Source organism: Hyla sarda, chromosome 2, assembly GCF_029499605.1.
Source record: "Hyla sarda isolate aHylSar1 chromosome 2, aHylSar1.hap1, whole genome shotgun sequence".
Classification (NCBI taxonomy): domain Eukaryota; kingdom Metazoa; phylum Chordata; class Amphibia; order Anura; family Hylidae; genus Hyla; species Hyla sarda.
The window spans coordinates 300,916,377-300,936,961 of NC_079190.1; the positions used below are offsets into that span (position 1 = coordinate 300,916,377).

The window sequence follows — 20,585 nt, forward strand, 5'->3', positions numbered from 1 at the left end:
TAGACATCTTATCCCCTATTCAAAGGATAGGGGATAAGATGTCTGATCGCGGGGGTCCCGCTGCTGGGGACCCCCGCATTATTGCATGCGTCACCCACCAGTTTTTTCACCGAAACCGCTGGAGGGTCTGAGTCGCGACTACGGGAACGGAAGTCCGTGACGTCAGGACTCCGCCCTCGTGTGATGTCACGCCCGTCCCCTCAATGCAAGTCTATGGGAGGGGGCGTGCAATAATGCGGAGGTCCCCAGCGGCGGGACCCCCGCGATCAGACATCTTATCCCCTATCCTTTGGATAGGGGATAAGATGTCTAGGGTGGGAGTACCCCTTTAAATATGTTCAGTAGGTCCTGATATATGTCCCCCAGAAGATCCTCTGCTAAATTCAGTGAATCACGCACAGGGGGCAGGGCTTCGCCGGCCCAATTTACATATTCATTGTCTGTGACTCCACATCCTGGTGAAATTGAGTAATGAAGCCCTGCTCCCTGCGAAGCCTTGTCCCTGCATGCAATTCACTGAATTAGGCAGAGGATCTTCTGGGGGACATATCTCATGTAAGTGACCCCTCTATGGAATCCTGTTCACCCACACTATTGTATTGGGTTTAGTGTGGGTGAACAGGCCAACAGTTCACCTTTAATTTTTTTTTCCATAAATAAATATATATAATATATTATTTGTCCTTTGCATTTATAGATTGTGATTTATGTAAAACTGTTACAATTAAAATGTCATCCTTATATTTGGTTGTATTAAATTAGTCAATTACATTATACTGGCTTTTATATGTCTCTTTGAGTTCTTATACTTCAAAACAACAACCAAAATAGTATTTGAAACCAAATGATTGAACTAGAAAATATCCGAGCATTTTCATTTTAAATGGGGCATTCATTGAGTTTTGGGAAAATTCATAGCAAAAAATGAGTCAAATAAACTAGTACAATTAACAAGGTTGCAGGCAAGATGAAAAGGTACAAAATGAATGTGCGGAAGTGCAAGAATATTTTTTTTTTTTCTTGAAATTAATGTTGGGCACAAGTGACAGCCCTAGCTTAAACAACACAATATGGAACAAAAATAATGTTTTATTTGTTTTGGTAGTAAGTAAAAAATACTGAAATGCAATAAAACTGGCACCCAAAACACCCAAAAAAGATGGGCGTCTGTGAAATATAAACACAAGATCAAGAAATGTATAAAACTGAACAAAAATTAAAAAATATTTAAAAAACAATGTCTGAAATCAATAAAATTAAACTTTATCTGGACCAAAGTAATAAGTTATAATGAATGGAAGGGAAGCTAATGTGCCCATGTCTGTGGCTTATACGCCATTTGTTTTTCTCCCGTCTGCGCCAGACGCGCTTCTCCGCCCCATGACGGGTTAACTAGTCATCCTGACTGATCCCGTTTTTTTTATCAGAAGTGAGCGGCATCTGATGTGACCACAGGTTTGGCCCCTCCCATTGTTCAAGGGCAATCTCAATCAGTGCTGTCTATATAGCGTGGTTGCTGTAGCTGACATACGTGGGTTTACTGGCCAGAGCTGTAAGACAAACATTAAAAAAAACTTTTAATTACTAAACCCACTAATGATGAGGAAGGCCATGTAATAGCAAAGTATATATGTTTTCTGTCAGTGTCTAACATCTATTATATTTATCCATCACATGTACAAAGTTTGTAAAAGAAAATTATGAGCAAACCAAAGTAATACATACTAGAACAAGTTAAAGGGGTACTCCGTTGTGAACATCTTATCCCCTAGCCAAAGGATAGGTGATAGGATGTGAGATTGTGGGGGTCCCGCCGCTGGGGACCCTCGCAATCTCAGCTGTGGCACCCCTGTCATTCGGTGCTCGGAGTGAACTCCGCTCCATGCCCGATGACTGACGATGCTGTCCGCCAAGCCTCCTACATTCACGTCTATGGGAGGAGGCATGATGGCTATGTACAAGCTGTCACACCCCCTCCCATAGACATGAATGGAGGGGGCGTGGTGTGACATCACGAACGGGGAAGCTGCAAGCTTCCGAGTTCCGGACACTGCCGCTGCCGGCCTGAAGATCGTGGGGGTCCAAGGATAGGGGATAAGATGTTTACAGCGGAGTACCCCTTTAAAGTAAAATTTACAGTTGTGTAGATATGTATATGCTTATCTTTTTTATCCAGAAGTTGACATTCTGAAATTGATAACTCTAATGTCAAGGTTTCCTTCAATCAGAAACATATATAGTACATAAGCTTTTATGCAAATTAAAATGGGAAAAGAACAAAGAGCTGAAATCTCAAGTCAGAATAAATATACACAGGAGTAAATGGGACAAAAATAAGTATTACACAAAGGTGCCTTTTAAGCTACGTGTGATACCTACAAGTTTAAAAAGGGCTTTTCTGATACAGAATTGAGAAGAGAACTTCTTAACCTTTTATACTGGGCCTCACCAGTTGTTAAAGCCCATGCCTAAAATAAATACCTTAAATTCATCTTTTGTCTCCTGAATCCATTATAACAATGAGGCCATGTTTACACATCTGAATTTCCGTGCTGAATTCCGCATTGGAATTCGGCACAGAGATTCCGCTGCAGCAAAGTCCTGTTAAATTCAACAGGATGCTGCTGCGCTGTGCCATTTTCCGTGTCCGCAAAAAGAATGAACCTGTTCATTCTTTCTGCGTACTTTGTACGGAATGAATAGCATTCTATGAGATGGCGCATTTCTGTGCGATCCTAGCGCCACCATATTTTGCCGTCACCCACAGTATGCAGAATGTGCATGTGAACATAGCCTAAGGGTGTGTGTGTGTGCGTTCACATGTTCTGGTTTTAATTGGAAGTACTGAATACAAAGCCAGGACCATAAATGGAGGACACATATCAAGGGAAGACTGAGACTTCTAATTTCAAATCTATTCCAGGTTCTGTATTCCATAATTGCATTGAAAAACCTGAACATGTGAACACAGCCTAAAACCAAATGATCAAAATCAGAAATTGGTGCAGCCAAAAAATAGGATTTAACCTTGATTTACACATAGGTTTTTTTCTGGTGTTTTTTTTTGGAAAACTGCAAATATAAAAGAAGCACTTATACTTTTCCTTTCTACTGGATCTACAGGGTGGGCCATTTATATGAATGCACCTTAATAAAATGGGAATGGTTGATGATATTAACTTCCTGTTTGTGGCACATTAGTATATGTGGGGGGGGGGGGGTGATAACTTTTCAAGATGGGTGGTGACCATGGCGGCCATTTTGAAGTTGGCCATTTTGAATCCAACTTTTGTTTTTTCAATAGGAAGAAGGTCATGTGACACATTAAACTTATTGGGAATTTCACAAGAAAAACAATGATGTGCTTGGTTTTAACGTAACTTTTTTCTTTCATGAGTTATTTACAAGTTTCTGACCACTTATAAAATGTGTTCAATGTGCTGCCCATTGTGTTGGATTGTCAATGCAACCCTCTTCTCCCACTCTTCACACACTGATCGCAACACCGCAGGAGAGATGCTAGCACAGGCTTCCATTATCTGTAGTTTCAGGTGCTGCAGAATGGGCAAAACAAAAATTGGAACAGGACCCTCAGTTTACACAGAAGATTTTGTTCAGTGATGAGGCAAACTTTTATGTGATGGTGAAGTTAACAAACAAAACCACCGCTATTGGTCTGACACTAACCCACATTGGATAGATCCCTCAAAGACTGTTGGAACACAAAAATTGATGGTATGGTGTGGTATATGGGGTACAAAGATAGTGGGGCCATTCTTCATCAATGGAAACCTCAAGGCCACTGAATATGCGAAATTGCTACATATTGATGTTTTTCCTTCTTTATGCACTGAAGCTGGCACGTTCCCTGAGTTTTTCCAGCAAGATGGTGCACCACCACATTATGGGTGTCAGGTCCAAGCATTCCTAGATGAACAGTTTCCTGGAAAGTGGATTAGTAGTTGAGGGCCAGTTGAATGGCCCCCAAGGTCTCCCGATCTGACCCCCTTAGACTTTTATCTTTGGGGTCATCTGAAGGCAATTGTCTTTGCTTTGAAGATATGAGATGTGCAGCACCTGAAACTACGGATACTGGAAGCCTGTGCTAGCATTTCTCCTGCGGTGTTGCTATCAGTGTGTGAAGAGTGGGAGAAGAGGGTTGCATTGAAAATCCAACACAATGGGCAGCACATTGAACACATTTTATAAGTGGTCAGAAACTTGTAAATAACTCACGAAAGAATAAAGTTACGTTAAAACCAAGCACATAATTGTTTTTCTTGTGAAATTCCCAATAAGTTTGATGTGTCACATGACCCTCTTCCTATTGAAAAAACAAAAGTTGGATTCAAAATGGCCGACTTCAAAATGGCCGCCATGGTCACCACCCATCTTGAAAAGTTTCTCCCCTCACATATACTAATGTGCCAAAAACAGGAAGTTAATATCACCAACCATTCCCATTTTATTAAGGTGTATCCATAGAAATGGACCACCCTGTACTTCTGACTTTGACTCACAAACTGCAGTGGCAGTTTTACTTTGACTCACAAACTGCAGTGGCAGTTTTCCAAAAATGCCAGAAAGAAACCTGTGTGACTGCCCTTATGTTATATGACATGCTCTATCTGTTACATGTGTTATATGTTGTATTGTCACTGAACTTAACCCTTAATACATGGCTTTATTTTATAATCCTGCTGTTGTTACCATCCATCTCCATTGTATATTGAAGATTCTAGCCCTATGTGAGGAAGAGGGGTACTGACAACAATAAAGACATTGATGAGCCAATACCACTTTATATTACTGCTTGTTGCTTAGGACAGTACTGAGTCATAAAATGGGAATACATGGTGACAGATGGAAAGAAAGTAAAAGTGCAGCCTTAGCATTATTATGAAAGAACATTGTGTGACTGCAATAAGCTGTAAATTGTATCAGGACAGAATATGTTTTATGCATGTACTTACCCTTTCACACCATACACCTGCATATACATTCCGCACACTGTGGTTATGAATAAATATAATACATTTCTCTACAATGATGATGTTGGTAATGAGCGTGCTGCATTGTGATAGGAATTGTGAGTATGCTTTCAATGTTTTACATTATGCTTGATGAAGCTTTGAAACGTGGAAATGTGCAGAGTATGTGAAATCCATGCAGAGCACACCCCCAGGTTACTGCAGGATGCGTGAGACTGCGGCCTGTGGGAGATGGCGCTCGACATTGAACCTGTGAATGAGAAGATGAATTCTGACAGCGTCATTAGCTGTATGCTGTGTTTTCTGAGCGTTGGCACCAGGAGGGGTTGGGGGAGCCATTGATATACAGCTGTTTATTTAACAGATACGTGACCTAGACACGGTAACACACTGGTTTTCTCAGCGGATAGGCTAATCCTCCTTCCTATTTTAGTCACAGGCCTAGCTTTGGGTTTGTTTATTTAACCATATTTCTCATTTCTTCACTAAAGCAGTACATTTTTGATCAATTTACAACCAGGTACCTTTGACTTTCACGGATAAGATCACTTTGATTCTTCAATTACATGTTACTCTGTTGTGAATTACTTTACAGGGGTACTCCGCTGGAAAACATTATTTAATTATTTTTTTTTATTTTTATTTTAATCAACTGGTGCCAGAAAGTAAAACATATTTGTAAGTTACTTCTTTAAAAAAAAAATCTTAATCCTTCCAGTACTTTTCAGCTGCTGTATTCTACAGAGGAAGTTCTTTTCTTTTTGCATTTCCTTTCTGTCTGACCACTAGTGCTCTCTGCTGACACCTCTGTCCATGTTAGGAACTGTCCAGAGTGGGAGCAAATCCCCATAGCAAACCTCTCCTGCTCTGGACAGTTCTGACGTGAACAGAGGTGTCAGCAGAGAGCACTGTGGTCAGACAGAAAAGAAATTCAAAAAGAAAAGAACTTCCTGTGGAGCATACAGCAGCTGATAAGTACTGGAAGGATTAAGATTTTTAATTAGAAGTAATTTACAAATCTGTTTAATTTTCTGGCACCAGTTGATTTAAAAAAAAATAATAAAATCCTAGCGGAGTACCCAGGGGTCAAGTCCTGGAAAAAGAAGTTAGGGAACTCACCCATGATTTCCACTCAAGGGTTGGTCCTACTAATGGGAATGGTGTTCCTGCTCTGAAAAAGTGAAGGAACTAAGTTCCCTCGCATTCCTGCAGGATTGACCCCTGGGAGTACCCCTTTTAAAGGTTAAATAAGTACATTGGATGCAATGTATGTTAGTTATGTTCATAATATTACTTGCCTTGTGTCTCCATGCTGTCACATAGCTCAGTCTTGGCCTCGCCATTTGGTCTGAAGCCTCCTTTTTGTGTGAATTTGTTGCTCATTGTTGCTGCTGTGACAACAGCCTTGAGGCTTCTTTTACGCTTGGGGACATTCAGCTCTGGGTGAAAAAGGATAACGTAGACCTTGGGCATGTAGAGCATGCCTAAGGACACTGAGGCACTCAAACTCACTGAAATGGTCAGTGTTGTGGTCTGGATATGCATCTGTGGACAAAGTTCAGAAATGAGCAAAATATTTCAGACTTATAAAACTGTAGGACACAAAACACTATGGAATTCTATGGAGTGAAACATAATAAAGGTTTTAACACTTACATGCAATAACTAAAACTTAGTTACTACTAAAACTAAGAGTACAACACAACATTGCTTCATCCCTTCAAAGCCTGGCTATTGATATAAGATAAACGGGGACCAATTGTTGGCCTAATCCTTTGGGGCAAATTAGGTGTCGCTTTCAAGTCAAACTTCAGAAAGGACAACTATGTTAATATGCAAACTCTAAGATCAATTTCTCACCAATAATGCTAAGGAAATCATCACTATGAACTAGAAAGGTTTCCCCTCAGGAAATACACAGGATTGGGGGAGGGGGTTTAGTGCTTTCCTCAAGTGTATCATTTCTACGTTCTTAGGTTGTAATTTGTGTTCGCTATTTTAGTCCACTCAAAAATATTGATGCTGAATACCCAATAATGAACTTATGTTGATTTACAGTATTTTTTTGCCTGGGCTCATGTGGACCTTGCATTAGGAATTTTTGTTTTCGGAAGGATTTAGGCCACTTTCACACGGCAGTATTTCAATCAGCAGTATCATCAAAATTTGTGATACAAAACTAGGAGTGGATTGTACACAAAGGAAATCTATACTATAAATATTATAGGTTTCCTCTCAGCTGCTATATATATATATATATATATATATATATATATATATATTAAATTTAGGCTAGATTCATACCACATATGGGCCCTTAATCAGACATCCATGCTTTTATTTTTTTTTAAATGTAAACTACAAAAAAATTACGGCTGCACCCTTTTGTTGGATTCATCATACTGACAAAAAAAAAAAGGGATGCAGTTGTCAAACTGTTGCATTTAACCATTTAATTGATATCCATTTTACTATTACATTTTTAGTTTTTAAAGAAGAAGTCAACTTTAAACATATACAAACATATTGGGGGAGATTTATCAAAACCTGTGTAGAGAAAGAGTGGTGCAGTTGCCCATAGCAACCAATCAGATTGTTTATTTTATTTTTAAAAAGGCCTCTGAAACATGAAAAAAGCGATCTGATTGGTTGTTATGGACAACTGCACCACTCTTCCTCTCCACAGATTATGATAAATCTTCCCAATAATGTGCAAGTGGATAACCATTTGTTGGATCTATCTGCAACTGACTTAAAGAGTAAAAAAAATATATACAAAAAAAATAGCAGTTTTTTTGTTGCTTTAAAAATGTAGCAGCCTTTGCTCTTCATTACTGTCAAAACATGTATCCTGCCACAAACCTGCCAGACATAGGAGACACTTGTCATACTTTATGTCTGGCCAAATATTACCAATATTGCACATTACTTTTTTAATATATGTACTGCCACCTGGCTGGCCATATGTGGTGTGACTCAAGTCTTACCAAGCCATCTTGTAGCAACAATGTTGATGGGATACACTAGCATAGTACTCTACTATAAAGATCATTGTCTATTGCTAAAACGAAATTTTAATGCACTACCATACAATAAGACTTAAAGTGTACCTGTCATGTAACAAAAAAACTTTTCATGTGTAACAGAGACACATCAAAAGTTTTGCTGAGACCCCCCTCCCCTGATGAATAGATTGCGCAGAGCTCACAGTGAACTCCATCCAGCTTCACTAGACATCCCTATTATAAGTCTATGGGGCCATCGAGTGAAACTGGAAGGAGATCACTAAGAGCCATGCAGCACCTAGCAATGAGATTCAAAATGATGAACACTTTTCATATGTCGAAAGCTCTAAATGACAGGTACACTTTAAAGGTGTATATACATGTACAGTATCATGTGCAGATTTTATTTGCAGGATTTGAAGCTGCAGATTTTATGTAACATAGTAACATAGTTCATAAGGTTGAAAAAAGACCAGAGTCCATCAAGTTCAACCTATATCCCTAATTAGTCCCTACTGAGTTGATCCAGAGGAAGGCAAAAAACCCTCATACTAGAGGTAAAAATTCCTTCCATCAGAATAAATCCCTGGATCAACGTTCTGTCCCTACAAATCTGGAATCCATAACCTGTAATGTTATTATTCTCCAAAAATGTATCCAGACCCCTTTTGAATTCTTTTACAGAGTTCACCATGACCACCTCCTCTGGGAGAGAATTCCACAGTCTCACTGCTCTTACAGTAAAGAACCCCCATCTGTGCTGGTGTAGAAACCTTCTTTCCTCTAAAAGTAGAGGATGCCCCCTTGTTATAGATACAGTCCTGGGTATAAATAGATCATGGGAGAGATCTCTGTACTGTCCCCTGATATATTTATACATAGTTATTAGGTCGCCCCTAAGCCTTCTTTTTTCTAAACTAAATAACCCTAATTCTGATAATCTTTCTGGGTACTGTAGTCCTCCCATTCCCCATATTACCCTGGTTGCCCATCTTTGAACCCTCTCCAGCTCCACTATATCCTTCTTGTACACTGGTGCCCAGTACTGTACACAGTATACCATGTGAGGTCTGACTAGTGATTTGTACAGCGGTAGAATTATTTCCTTGTCATGGGCATCTATGCCCCTATTGATGCACCCCAAGATTTTATTTGCCTTGGCAGCAGCTGCCTGATACTGGTCACTACAGCTAAATTTACTGTTAACTAAAACTCCTAAGTCCTTTTCCAGGTCAGTCGTCCCAAGTGTTCTCCCATTTAACACATAATCCAAGCCCGGATTTTTCTTCCCCATGTGCATTGCCTATATTTATCAGTGTTGAACATCATCTACCACTTCCCAGCTCAAACCTCCAACCTATCCAGATCCATTTGTAACATTTTACTGTCCTCTTCTTCCTGGGTTAGACCGGTGACCTGTACTGGGGAGTTTATCTTATCACACTGTATTTCACCTGGAATTTCATTTTCCTCGGTGAATACAGTGGAGAAGAATTAGTTTAATATATTTTATCTGTTTTTTTCCATATTTTACATTTTTCTCTATAGCTTTTTAATGCTTCTTTAATGCCGTCCTGTTTTAGTAGTTTAAATGCTTTATTTTTGTCATTTATTGCCCCCTTAACATTTTTGTTTATCCATATTGGTTTTCTTTTATGTCTGACCCTTTTTTTCCCATAAAGTATATACCTTTTACAGTGAGAATTTAAGATATGTTTAAGTCTCCCATTTAGTGTCAGTATTCTTGTTTTTGAGGACATTATCACCATTTTATACTGTTAATGGCTTCTCTGAGCTGATCAAACTTTGCCTTCCTAAAGTTCATAGTTTTTTTTGGCCCCTCGTGAGGTTCCCTTATTGAAGAACAAGTTATAATGTATTATATTATGATCACTATTTCCTAGGTATCCTTCTACTTGCACATTAGTTACTCTGTCAGGTCTGTTGGTTAATATTAAGTCTAGTAGGGCGCCCCCTCTGGTCGGGCCCTGCACCATTTGGGACAGATAATTGTCTTTAGCTATATTCAAAAACTTGTTTCCTTTATGAGATTCACAGGACTCAGTCTCCCAATTTATATCAGGATAGTTAAAGCCCCCATTATTATCACATCATTCTTTATTTGCCTCAGTAATTGATCTTCTGGCTATTCCATTATGTTTGGTGGCTTATAGCAAACCCCTATCAGAATTTTTTTTTTATCTCCATATATTTCTACCCATAATGACTCCACATTATGGTTTCCCTCCCGTATATACTCCCGCAGTGCGGCCTTCAGACTGGACTTTACATAAAGACAAACCCCTCCCCCTTTCCGTTTTGTCCGATCCTTCCTGAATAGACTATAACCCTGTATGTTGACCGCCCAGTCACAGGTATCGTCCAACCAAGTCTCTGTTATACCCACTATGTCATAATTTTCTTCAGACATCAACTGCTCCAGTTCGTCAGTTTTATTGGTCAGACTTCTGGCATTAGTCATCATGCAATACAATGGTGTATGTTTTTTCTTCCTAAGAAGCCTATCTCTATTAACTATTTTATCCCCTCCCTCCACTCCACCCCCAGGTACATTAATAAGTCCCCCCCTCTCTATCTACACTGTCTTCCCCCTCTATGTTGTAGGTTCCCTCCCCCCCAGTCCCAGACCCCCCCCCCAGTCTCTAGTAAACTAAATGACTGAACAAAGCTCAAAATCTGCAGCTTCACATCATACTGTATACTGTATGTGTAAATAAACCCTAAAAGTTATCAATTCACTTTCTATATATGTATATATCTATATAGGTATTGTATACACACCTCACCTCACTTTCATAACAACGGGGGTCCCTGAAGGAAGTTCAGCAATCCTATCAAGCCAGGAAGAAGGAGAAAGGTGGCTATACATGCATGTGGCTTGATGATCTCCATAATTTCTGTAAAGTTTAGAGAACAGGGTGACATACATGCACCTCCACCTCTATTTTCTATATGTGGCTAGAGGATCAGGTGGATCTTGGATCCCAAAGTTGAGATGGGGCCTCCATCCTAATATTTTATTGTTCAAGGGCATCCACCTTTCATTCCTGAAAAATTGTTTACAGCAAAGGATTTATTTTATTCATATCTTTTAGTTTAATTATATTACTTCATTATAGTAAAATCAGAAGGCACTAAAGCACGTTTTGCTGAGCATTCTGTGGTATTTTTCCTTCCTTCTGCTGCTAAGTGGAAGGAACCTGCTGCAGTGTCACCGAGAGCGGCTACCAGAGAAGTCAGTACAGCCAGTGCTTGCATTTGTGATTATAATACACTAATGTGTGTTCTGAAAATCCTTTGGTATAACAAACAAAAAACAGGTTTCTAACATTACATTGGAAAATACATCTCTCTTTAAGTGAGCATTGTGTTTTTTGGTACTAGGCTGCTTTTTGATGACTATTTCTGCATGGTCACTGGGGGTAAAAATATCAGAGTTGTGCTATGCATTGTTGAATATTTCCAGAATATATACTTAAACACTATTTTGTTTCTGTGAATTTTCTGTACCTTAAAGGGGTGCTCCACTGGAAAACATTTTCTTTTAAATCAACTGGTGTCAGAAACTTAAACAGATTTGTAAATGACTTCTATTAAAAAATCTTAATTCTTTCTGTACATATTAGCTGCTGAGGAAATGTCTTTCTTTTTGGAACATAGTGCTCTCTGCTGACATCACAAGCACAGTGCTCTCTGCTGAGATCTCTGTCCATTTTAGGAACTGTCAAGAGCAGCATATGTTTGCTATGGGGATTTTCTCCTACTCTGGACAGTTCTTAAAATGGAGATGTCAGAAGAACACTGTGCTTGTGATGTCAGCAGAGAGCTCTGTGTTCCAAAAAGAAAAAAAATCCTCTGTCTGTAGTATTCAGCAACTAATAAGTACTGGAATGATTAATATTTTTTAAGAGAAGTAATTTGCAAATCTGTTTAACTTTCTGGCACCAGTTGATTTAAAGAAAAAAAAATTCCCCCGGAAAACCTTTAAACAGATTTGTAAATTACTTCTATAAAAAAAAATCCCAATCCTTCCAGTACTTATCAGCTGCTGTATAATACACAGGAAGTTCTTTTCTTTTTGAATTTTCTTTCTGCCTGACCACTAGTGCTCTCTGTTGAGACCTCTGTCTATGTCAGGAACTATCCAGACCAGGAGCAAATCCCCATAGCAAACCTCTTTTGCTCTGGACAGTTTCTGACGTGGACAAGAGCACTGTGGTCAGGAAGAAAGGAAATTCAATCAAGAAAAGAACTTCCTGTGTATTATACTGCAGTTGATAAGTACTGGAACGACTGGGATTTTTAATAGAAGAAATTTGCCGATCTGTTTAACTCTCTGGCACCAGTTGATTTAAAAGAAAATGTTTTCCAGGGGAGTACCTTTTAAATTTGTAAGATATTTTTTCCCTAGTACATCTATTCACCTGGAACTTCTTAACCTCTTCAGGACGTGGGGCGTATGCATACGCCCTGCATCCCGAGTCCTTAAGGACGTAGGGCGTATGCATACGCCTGTGGGAATTCCGATCCCCGCCGTTAGCCGGTTGGAGACCGGACCGGGATGCCTGCTGGAATCATTCAGCTGGCATCCCGGCACATCGCCGAGGGGGGTCCTGAGACCCCCCTCCCATGTCGGCGATTGCAGAAAATTGCATGTCAATTCAGACATGCGATTTTCTGCTGTTCCGAGCTGATCGGGTCTCTGGTGACCCGATCACCCGGAAAAAAAAATAGGGATGATCGGAGCTGTCAGTGACAGCCCCGATCATCCTGAGGGATAGGAGCGAGGTTGCAGTGCTGCGATCTCCTCCTATCCCCTGCCATTAGTCAGAACTGAATTCTGACCAATGGCAGCACAGGACAGTGGGTTGCCTGGATGTCGGGCAGAACGGGGGGAGAAGATGGAGGCCAGTACCTGGAGAAGAAGATACGTGGGGACCGCCGATCGTCGCTGGAGACTGCGGAGATCACGGCGCAGGTAGGGAAGCGACGGTGGGGGGGGGGGGGAACGGGGCAGTAAGCGATATTTAGTTGTAGTTCTGTAACATCTGTCCCTTCAGATTTTGCAATTTTCATTACATTTTTGAAAATTGCTGCTCTACGTTGAAGCCCTCTAAATTTTTTCAAAAAGTAAAAATATGTCCATTTTATGATGCCAACATAAAGTGGACATATTGTATTTTTGAATAAAAATAAAATTTATTTGGAATATCCATTTTCCTTACAAGCATAGAGCTTCAAAGTTAGAAAAATGCTAAATTTTCAAAATTTTTATGAAATTGGGATTTTTCACCAAAAAAGGATGAAAGTAACGATGAAAATTTACCACCAAAATAAAGTGGAATATGTCACGAAAAAACTATCTCAGAATCAGAATATTCGGTAAGAGCGTTTTAGAGTTATTTATGCGTAAAGTGACGGTGGTCAGAATTGCAAAAAAGGGCTCAGTCCTTAAGTTGAAAAAGGGCTGCATCCTTAAGGGGTATAGCATAGAGTACTAAACAAATCTCTTTAGCAATACATTGGTTCCTTTTGTTACAAATATTAGGGCGTCTTTATTGTTATTTTAAGAATACCAGTTATTTTTACCAAAATTACTCCTTGAAATGTATAGATACGTGTTTGAAAGCTAAATATTTATTTTGAGGATTTTTAATGCAAAAACAAAGGACAATTTAAAAGGGCACTGTCATAAAAATTCTGCTATTACAACCCTTATGGTAGAGAAAAAAAAACATCTTTCTAATGTACTTTGTTTAAAAAAAAGTTTTCTATGTTTTATTTGTGTTTAAAAAAGCTGCCACTAGGTGTCTCCCTACTTGTATAGAGCACATTTCCCCCTATCTCTTGCACAGACTTTGGACTCCTGCTGGCCTGGCAGAAGTCCAAAATCAGGAAATGCAGTCTGGAGTGCTGAAGCGGGTGTGTGCAGCCAATCATAGCTCATCTCACACTGAACTGCTCTGGGCTGTGTGTAGCACAGTGAGGGAGGAAGTTCTCCCCTGTATGGCTTCAGATGATGTCACGCCTACTAAGTAATGCCCCTTCCCAGTCTGTGAATCTGAGACTGAGCAGAAAATATAGAGCAATATCAAGGTAGAAAACTAACAAATAATAAAAATAAAGGTGGTGGGGGGGTATCATGATGGGGGCAGTGAAATGGGAGGATTATAACATTTTACAAGATCATGACAGGTACTCTTTAAAGGAATATTCCAGGATTTTATATTCTAGTGATGTAAAAAATAAAAAAAGGCATACGTTCCTACCTCAGACCCACGCAGCTCCCGTCACGACTCCTTCCAGTCCCCATTGCTCCTCCAGATTCTGCTCTGACCCATCCTCCCAGAAATAGGAAGGGTCAGAGCAGAATCTGCCCTCTCATTGGCTGCAGCAGTATCCCGTCTAAGTCAGTAATTGGTTGAGTGGGAGAGTGCTGCTCATAATCCTCATCAGAGAAGCAGGAAGTGGAGACAAGCAACAGGGCAATGGAAGTAGTCGTAACAGGAGCTGTGGGAAACTAGGGTAGGTAAGTATGATTTTTTTTTTTTCAGCACCAGCAGAATATTAAGAAAATGTAATTGCCATATATTACTTAATGTTTACTAATGTAATTTCTTGTGACTAATTAGACTTTTCCCTACATTACAGTCACCTTCTGTAACTATTGACTTGGTATCAATGACAAGTATATACAATGGGGTAATATATAAAAAACTGGTTTTGCCCATAGCCCCTAATCACAGTTTCACTTTCATGTTACCAGAGCGTGTTTAGAATTGAAAGCTGAGCTGTGAAAGTTTTTATTTATTCCCTCCAATTGTATATCATGGTCAAACAACATTAACAATCTCCAGTTACACATAACTGATCAACAGTCAAGAAAACCAAGGGAATGAAAGTTTTAGTCAAAATACTAATCTTTTATCTTTCAGGGCCAATTAGATGCATACTAACATTACTTTGTGCATGGAGAGATTAATATTATGTATCCAATATTTATCTACATTTTAATCCCCTTTACGTCTTTTCACACAAATGTCATCAAAAAGGACAACAATTAAAAAAGAGATGGGCCAAATGATGTAAAGTAAAGGATTGGTCAAACAGAGTAAAAACAGATTTGTTTATTTATTTTTTTGTAAAAACTCCACCACTTTTGTCAATGATTTATGTCTCGTACCTCAACCCAACCTTTTTAACCTGAATTGTGTCATGGAAATAAAAGTAGAACTTTTTTTTTTTTTTTGATCCTAGACTCTCTTTCAACAGTATCCAGTCATTTCTTTGAGAATATCAAAATAATTCAACATGCAAGGCAATATTAGCAACTAAAAAATCAGATGGCATCCATATCCTTGTCTGCAGTGCTTATCAATCTGCATTCTTTAAAACACTCTTGGGAGAGACACAGATGAAAAACTCGGTTGAAGACTCAAGTATCTAAATAATACATTTCTAAAACATCAAACCAATTAGCTCAAGAAACCAGCAGATCATTTCTACTCCATTATAATAAGTCACAATAAATGTCAAAAATAAATCCTCACGACCCACAACAAAACCACACTGTTACATGCTTACTATTTGCATGCACCACAATGATAAAATTAAAGACATGCATTAAGTTGTGCCTTTGTCTATTCTTTACCTTCTCAGCAGACTGAGCAGTGCCAAAGAAAATTGGAATGAAGGCCAGCCAAACAATGCAGGTTGTGTACATGGTAAAACCAATAGGCTTTGCCTCATTAAATGTCTCAGGAACTCCACGGGTTTTGATAGCATAAACAGTGCAGGTTACCATAAGAAGCATGCTGTAGCCCAAAAGGCAAATGAGGGAAAGGTCCGAAATGTCACATTTGAGCACTCCTCGTGCAAGTTGTGGATCTGGTGTGCGCTGGTTCTCATAATCCACCATAGGTCGAGATGGGTCCACAAAAAACCATACAAGAACACCCAGCAATTGGACAGAAGAAAGACTAGCTGTGATTACCAGCTGAGAAGATGGGCTGATATATTTTGGAGCACTAACTGATCTTTTACCCTGCTCAAAAATTCGGTAGATTCTGTTGGTTTTTGTGAGCAGTGCTGCATAGCTAATACTCATTCCCAGTCCCAAAAAGACCCTTCTTAGTGAGCAGGTTCCATAGCCAGGTTGGGCTACCATAAGAAAAGTGTTGACATAACACAAGAAAATACCAGTTAGAAGGACATAACTTAATTCTCGACCAGAAGCCTTAACAATAGGAGTATCATTGTATCTCATAAAAGTGCCCACCACTATCAAGGTTGCCAAAATGCCCAGGACAGCAAGAAGTAAGGGCACGACTGCCCATGGTGAACTCCACTCAAGCTTGATCACAGGAATGGGAGTGCAAAATGTGTGATTCTCATTTGGTCTCATGTGGATAGGACATCTCTTGCAGGTGTAAGCATCGAGCTGGTACTGATAACCTTCACATTTTTCACAATGCCAACAGCAGGGCATTCCTTTTACTACTTTCTTCCGCTCACCTGGAAGGCAAGGCTGACTGCACACAGAGGGGGGAATCTGAGGGAAGTGTGAAGAGGAAGGATGCATGCCAGGCCAGTGCATTCGATCGATCTTGTAGAAAAATGTAATTGTAAAAGAAAGTAAAAACAAATGATAAATTAGTTTTCAAATAAATACAGTACTTATATTTTTTCGGGGGGAGGGGGTGGTATCAAAATATTTTTTATTCAGATAATTAACAAAATCCAAAGTGGTTATCCAGCAAGGAGGGACTTATGGCTATTGCACAGTAAATAAAAAAAAAAAACATTTACTCACCTCCAGCATTTCCGCAGTGCCTCTGGAGTCCTGCTCCAGTCCCCAACCTCAATCCTATTTATGAAAAAATTGTGACACATGGGCCCAGAGTGTCAAACTGCTCTCAGATGAAACGGGACATCATTATGGTAAGTAATTGGATGAGGGACAGTATGAAACTCTGGGCCCCGGCATCACTACGGGCCCAATCATCACTATTTCTGAGAGGAAGAGGATCACACCCGGGACTAGAGCTGGACACTGGAAGCACTGCAGGAACACTGGAGGTAAGTAAAGGTTTTTTTATTTTTATTTACTGTGCAATGGCCAAAGGTCCAGCCCCACTGAAAATCCCCTTTAACAACTAAACAATACATTGGAGCATTAATGTATGCTTATTGAGTTAGAAAAATATTTTAACATAAAAGGATAAATGATGCAAGTGATACTGCATAATACTTACTGCATTATTCCCACAGCAGTAAAATATTCTACATATTAGCTGTTTACAAGTCATTACTACTCACAAGTTATACATTTCTCTTATACTGACACATTTCTAATGTTTTTCTGCTGGTTCATTCCTATGCTGGGTATCCTCCACAATGTAGTAAAATAGGTTATCTGCCTTTAAAAAAAAATTAATGCTACTCAGAAGATGGCCAAAAAGCACATGGCAGGTATAGGGCTACCAACAACAATTTAACCCAAAGGGTTAACAAAAACCTGGTATTCCATGTGCTAGAATAAAACTTAACTTTTATTATAGAAAAAAAAAGAAATAATGAAACTTGTGAGACACACAATTAAAATCACAACTCCATGTACATATCCAATCAATTGTGATATGTTAGTCAGATACACTATATAGTGATTTCTTAACTCCGACCTATAGAAAAAGTTTATATGTGTCTATCTGGGATGAACCATCCCAATAAGCCTATAACAATCATTCAGTGATGGTATTAATTTGAATCACACCAGGGTATAACCCTGTCTCATGGGAGTATGGATAATAAATGACCGTCATATATGAATCCTGAACAGGGAAATGACGGTCATTTAAAAATAGAGCTCTCCCAGGGTATAACCCTCTCTCATGGGAGTTTGGTCTTATCCAATAGATATTCCTTAATACTAATCCATCAACAGAATGTTTATATATAGACCACGTCACACCACTGTGCACCGTGGGTGCGGGTCCAGAACAGATCTGGAGTCACTATGAGTGAGGCTATATTATGATATTACATGGAGATGCTGATTAAAACCATAAACTGTCACACCCCAACATGTTTCGCCACTCTTGTGGCTTTGTCAAGGAGAATGACTGACAGCATTGAGTGTCTGCTCCACTGAGGTTCTATTTATATGATGTCCATGATCCTCCCCTACTCCCATCATCCAATAATTGATCCTCTCATATAGCCACCTATCAGCATCACATTCTTTCAGCCTTGTGCCAATAGATATCCTTCTGCTCCTACCTACACCAATCCCCATCCTCTTTTCCCTCTGATGTCACATGCTGATTTATATTACTCACCTATCACAGGCTGTCTCTCATTAAGTGAGTATACCTCCAGGAGTATACTCCCATGAGACAGGGTTATACCCTGGGAGGGATTCAAATTAATACCATCACTGAATGATTGTTATAGGCTTATTGGGATGGTTCATCCTAGATAGACACATATAAACTTTTTCTATAGGTCGGAGTTAAGAAATCACTATATAGTGTATCTGACTAACATATCACAATTGATTGGATATGTACATGGAGTTGTGATTTTAATTGTGTGAGTCACAAGTTTCATTATTTTATTTTTTTCTATAATAAAAGTTACATTTTATTCTAGCACATGGAATACCAGGTTTTTGTTAACGCTTTGGGTTAAATTGTTGCTAGTAAAAAAAATTAATGGCCCCAAATGAATTAAATAACAAATTGTTACTTACCTCCCACTCCGTTCCCATGCTGGTCCCCTGTTCTGCCTCTGCCCTGTACTCCGGTCTTGATTTAGGGCGGAGGTCAGGTAACTACCACAGCCAGTCAGCCCCCTCAGCAGTCACGGTCTGTAGTATGAAGTGTGACAGCCAAGGCCACTGATTGGCTGTGGTGGTCACGTGACCTCTGCTCCTAAATAATTTTAGTTGGAATGGAGGGGGATGTAATGAACAGTTTGTTATTTGAATTCATTTGATGCATTGTGTTGATATTTTAGCAGTACTTATTATTTCTTGTACATTGTATTCTATACTCTTGGCACTGATACACGAGGAAGTTTTGTGTTTTTGAGAGATATTATTAAAAGTTATATATTAAGAACCTCCTATACACTAGTATTGGTCAGCTGATGATCATAGTGTCTGGGGTCATTAAAAAAAATCTTTTAAAGATGGATAACCCCTTTAACCCCTTGAATCTCCTCTTACTTTGAGATGTAGATGATCTGCCCATTGACCAATCACTTTGTATTCTGGGGTTCCATTGTGCATCTGGTACTGGTAAATTTCATATCGACCAGGAGCATCACCATTCTCATTAAATGTCACTGGTGTACCAGCAATTCCTGGGAAGTGATATTAAATATAGCATGTAAGGAATAACAAATTGCATACATTTGTTGATAACATACAATCCAGTTCTTAAGCCTTGACCAAATAACCACTTCAAATGCTGCTAAAATATTACTTAAAGGGTATGTTTACTTTTACAGTTATATTTATTTTTCCAATGTATATTAAGGAACTCTACAATATGCCATGATCTCCTGTTACTTTGTATGTAAAGGTTGTAACAGAACCCAATTCTGATCTTTCAGTCTTACTCCTTCCATCGTTCCACTACTTCTTACTGACATACCGTACATTAGCAACAAGTAGGGGGCAGATGGATGCCAGTACAACTTAGCATATATAATCAGTTTTAATTGAAATCAGCTGTGCTCCTTCAATCCTGCGATGGCCATTCTTTCTGTATCAGTGTTTCTGTATCTGTGGGGTGGCGCGGCCTAAAACCAGGGGCTAGGTTAAGTGGTATTGAGGCTGCTCAGTCACTGATGTCGTAGTGTTAATCACCCAACGCTACACAATTTCAAGGTGCACGTGTCGTGGCAACCGGATTTGCACATTTTGATCCAAACATACACTAACAACCTGTTAGTTTTATAAATATGCTGAGAAGCAGAGGATATTGTACATGGCATTGACGTGTGGCCTTTTCTGATTTTCAACATTTATGTGAAAAAATAACTGTACATGTAAATACACTCTTTGTGTCAGCTGAATCTTCCTTATGAATCAACGCACCTAAATATTATTCAGTTCACCCAATTTCTACATAATATTCTTTTTTGCAGAAAAATATTGTCACATCTGGTAAGAAGCAATGCAGTCTTTCCCTTACCCCAGGCCAGTGTTGCTGCCAAAAACACAGCCCTCAAATGGAGGACAGTCCATATGCTTGGTGCTCAGGGATATAGTGAAGGCAAAATAGGCCAATAATGGGCATCTGTGGCTATAAGATGCCCATCGAAAGTGGTATACCGCCCATAGACATCCTATGCCGTATATGAAAGATAGGGGATAAGATGTCTAATCGCGGGGGGGGTTCTGGGCTGTCACATTCTGTGCCGGTTTCCGAGACTAGAGCAGCAGCCCAGCACAGAATGCCAGGTGCTTCACTGAGATCTCGGGGGGTGGATAGGGGATAGGATGTCTATGGGCGCAATACCACTTTAAATAGACTCAGAATACACTCAGAATAGAGACATG

General features: G+C 39.4%; 1 protein-coding gene across 3 annotated transcripts in view; it reads right to left on the reverse strand.

Moving 5' to 3' along the window:
- Positions 1-386: 386 nt before the first annotated feature.
- The window catches only part of GRM4 (glutamate metabotropic receptor 4), a 195,526-nt gene continuing 175,327 nt past the window's right edge, over positions 387-20,585 (reverse strand). For all 3 annotated transcript variants that reach the window (XM_056557575.1, XM_056557578.1, XM_056557577.1), the window contains 4 exons: positions 19,245-19,381; positions 15,669-16,622; positions 6,290-6,536; positions 387-1,550 (listed from right to left, as the gene is read on the reverse strand). In XM_056557575.1, coding sequence (XP_056413550.1) covers positions 1,501-1,550; positions 6,290-6,536; positions 15,669-16,622; positions 19,245-19,381 — 1,388 coding nt within the window. In that variant the 3' untranslated portion in view covers positions 387-1,500. The remainder of the gene's footprint in view (positions 1,551-6,289; positions 6,537-15,668; positions 16,623-19,244; positions 19,382-20,585) is intronic.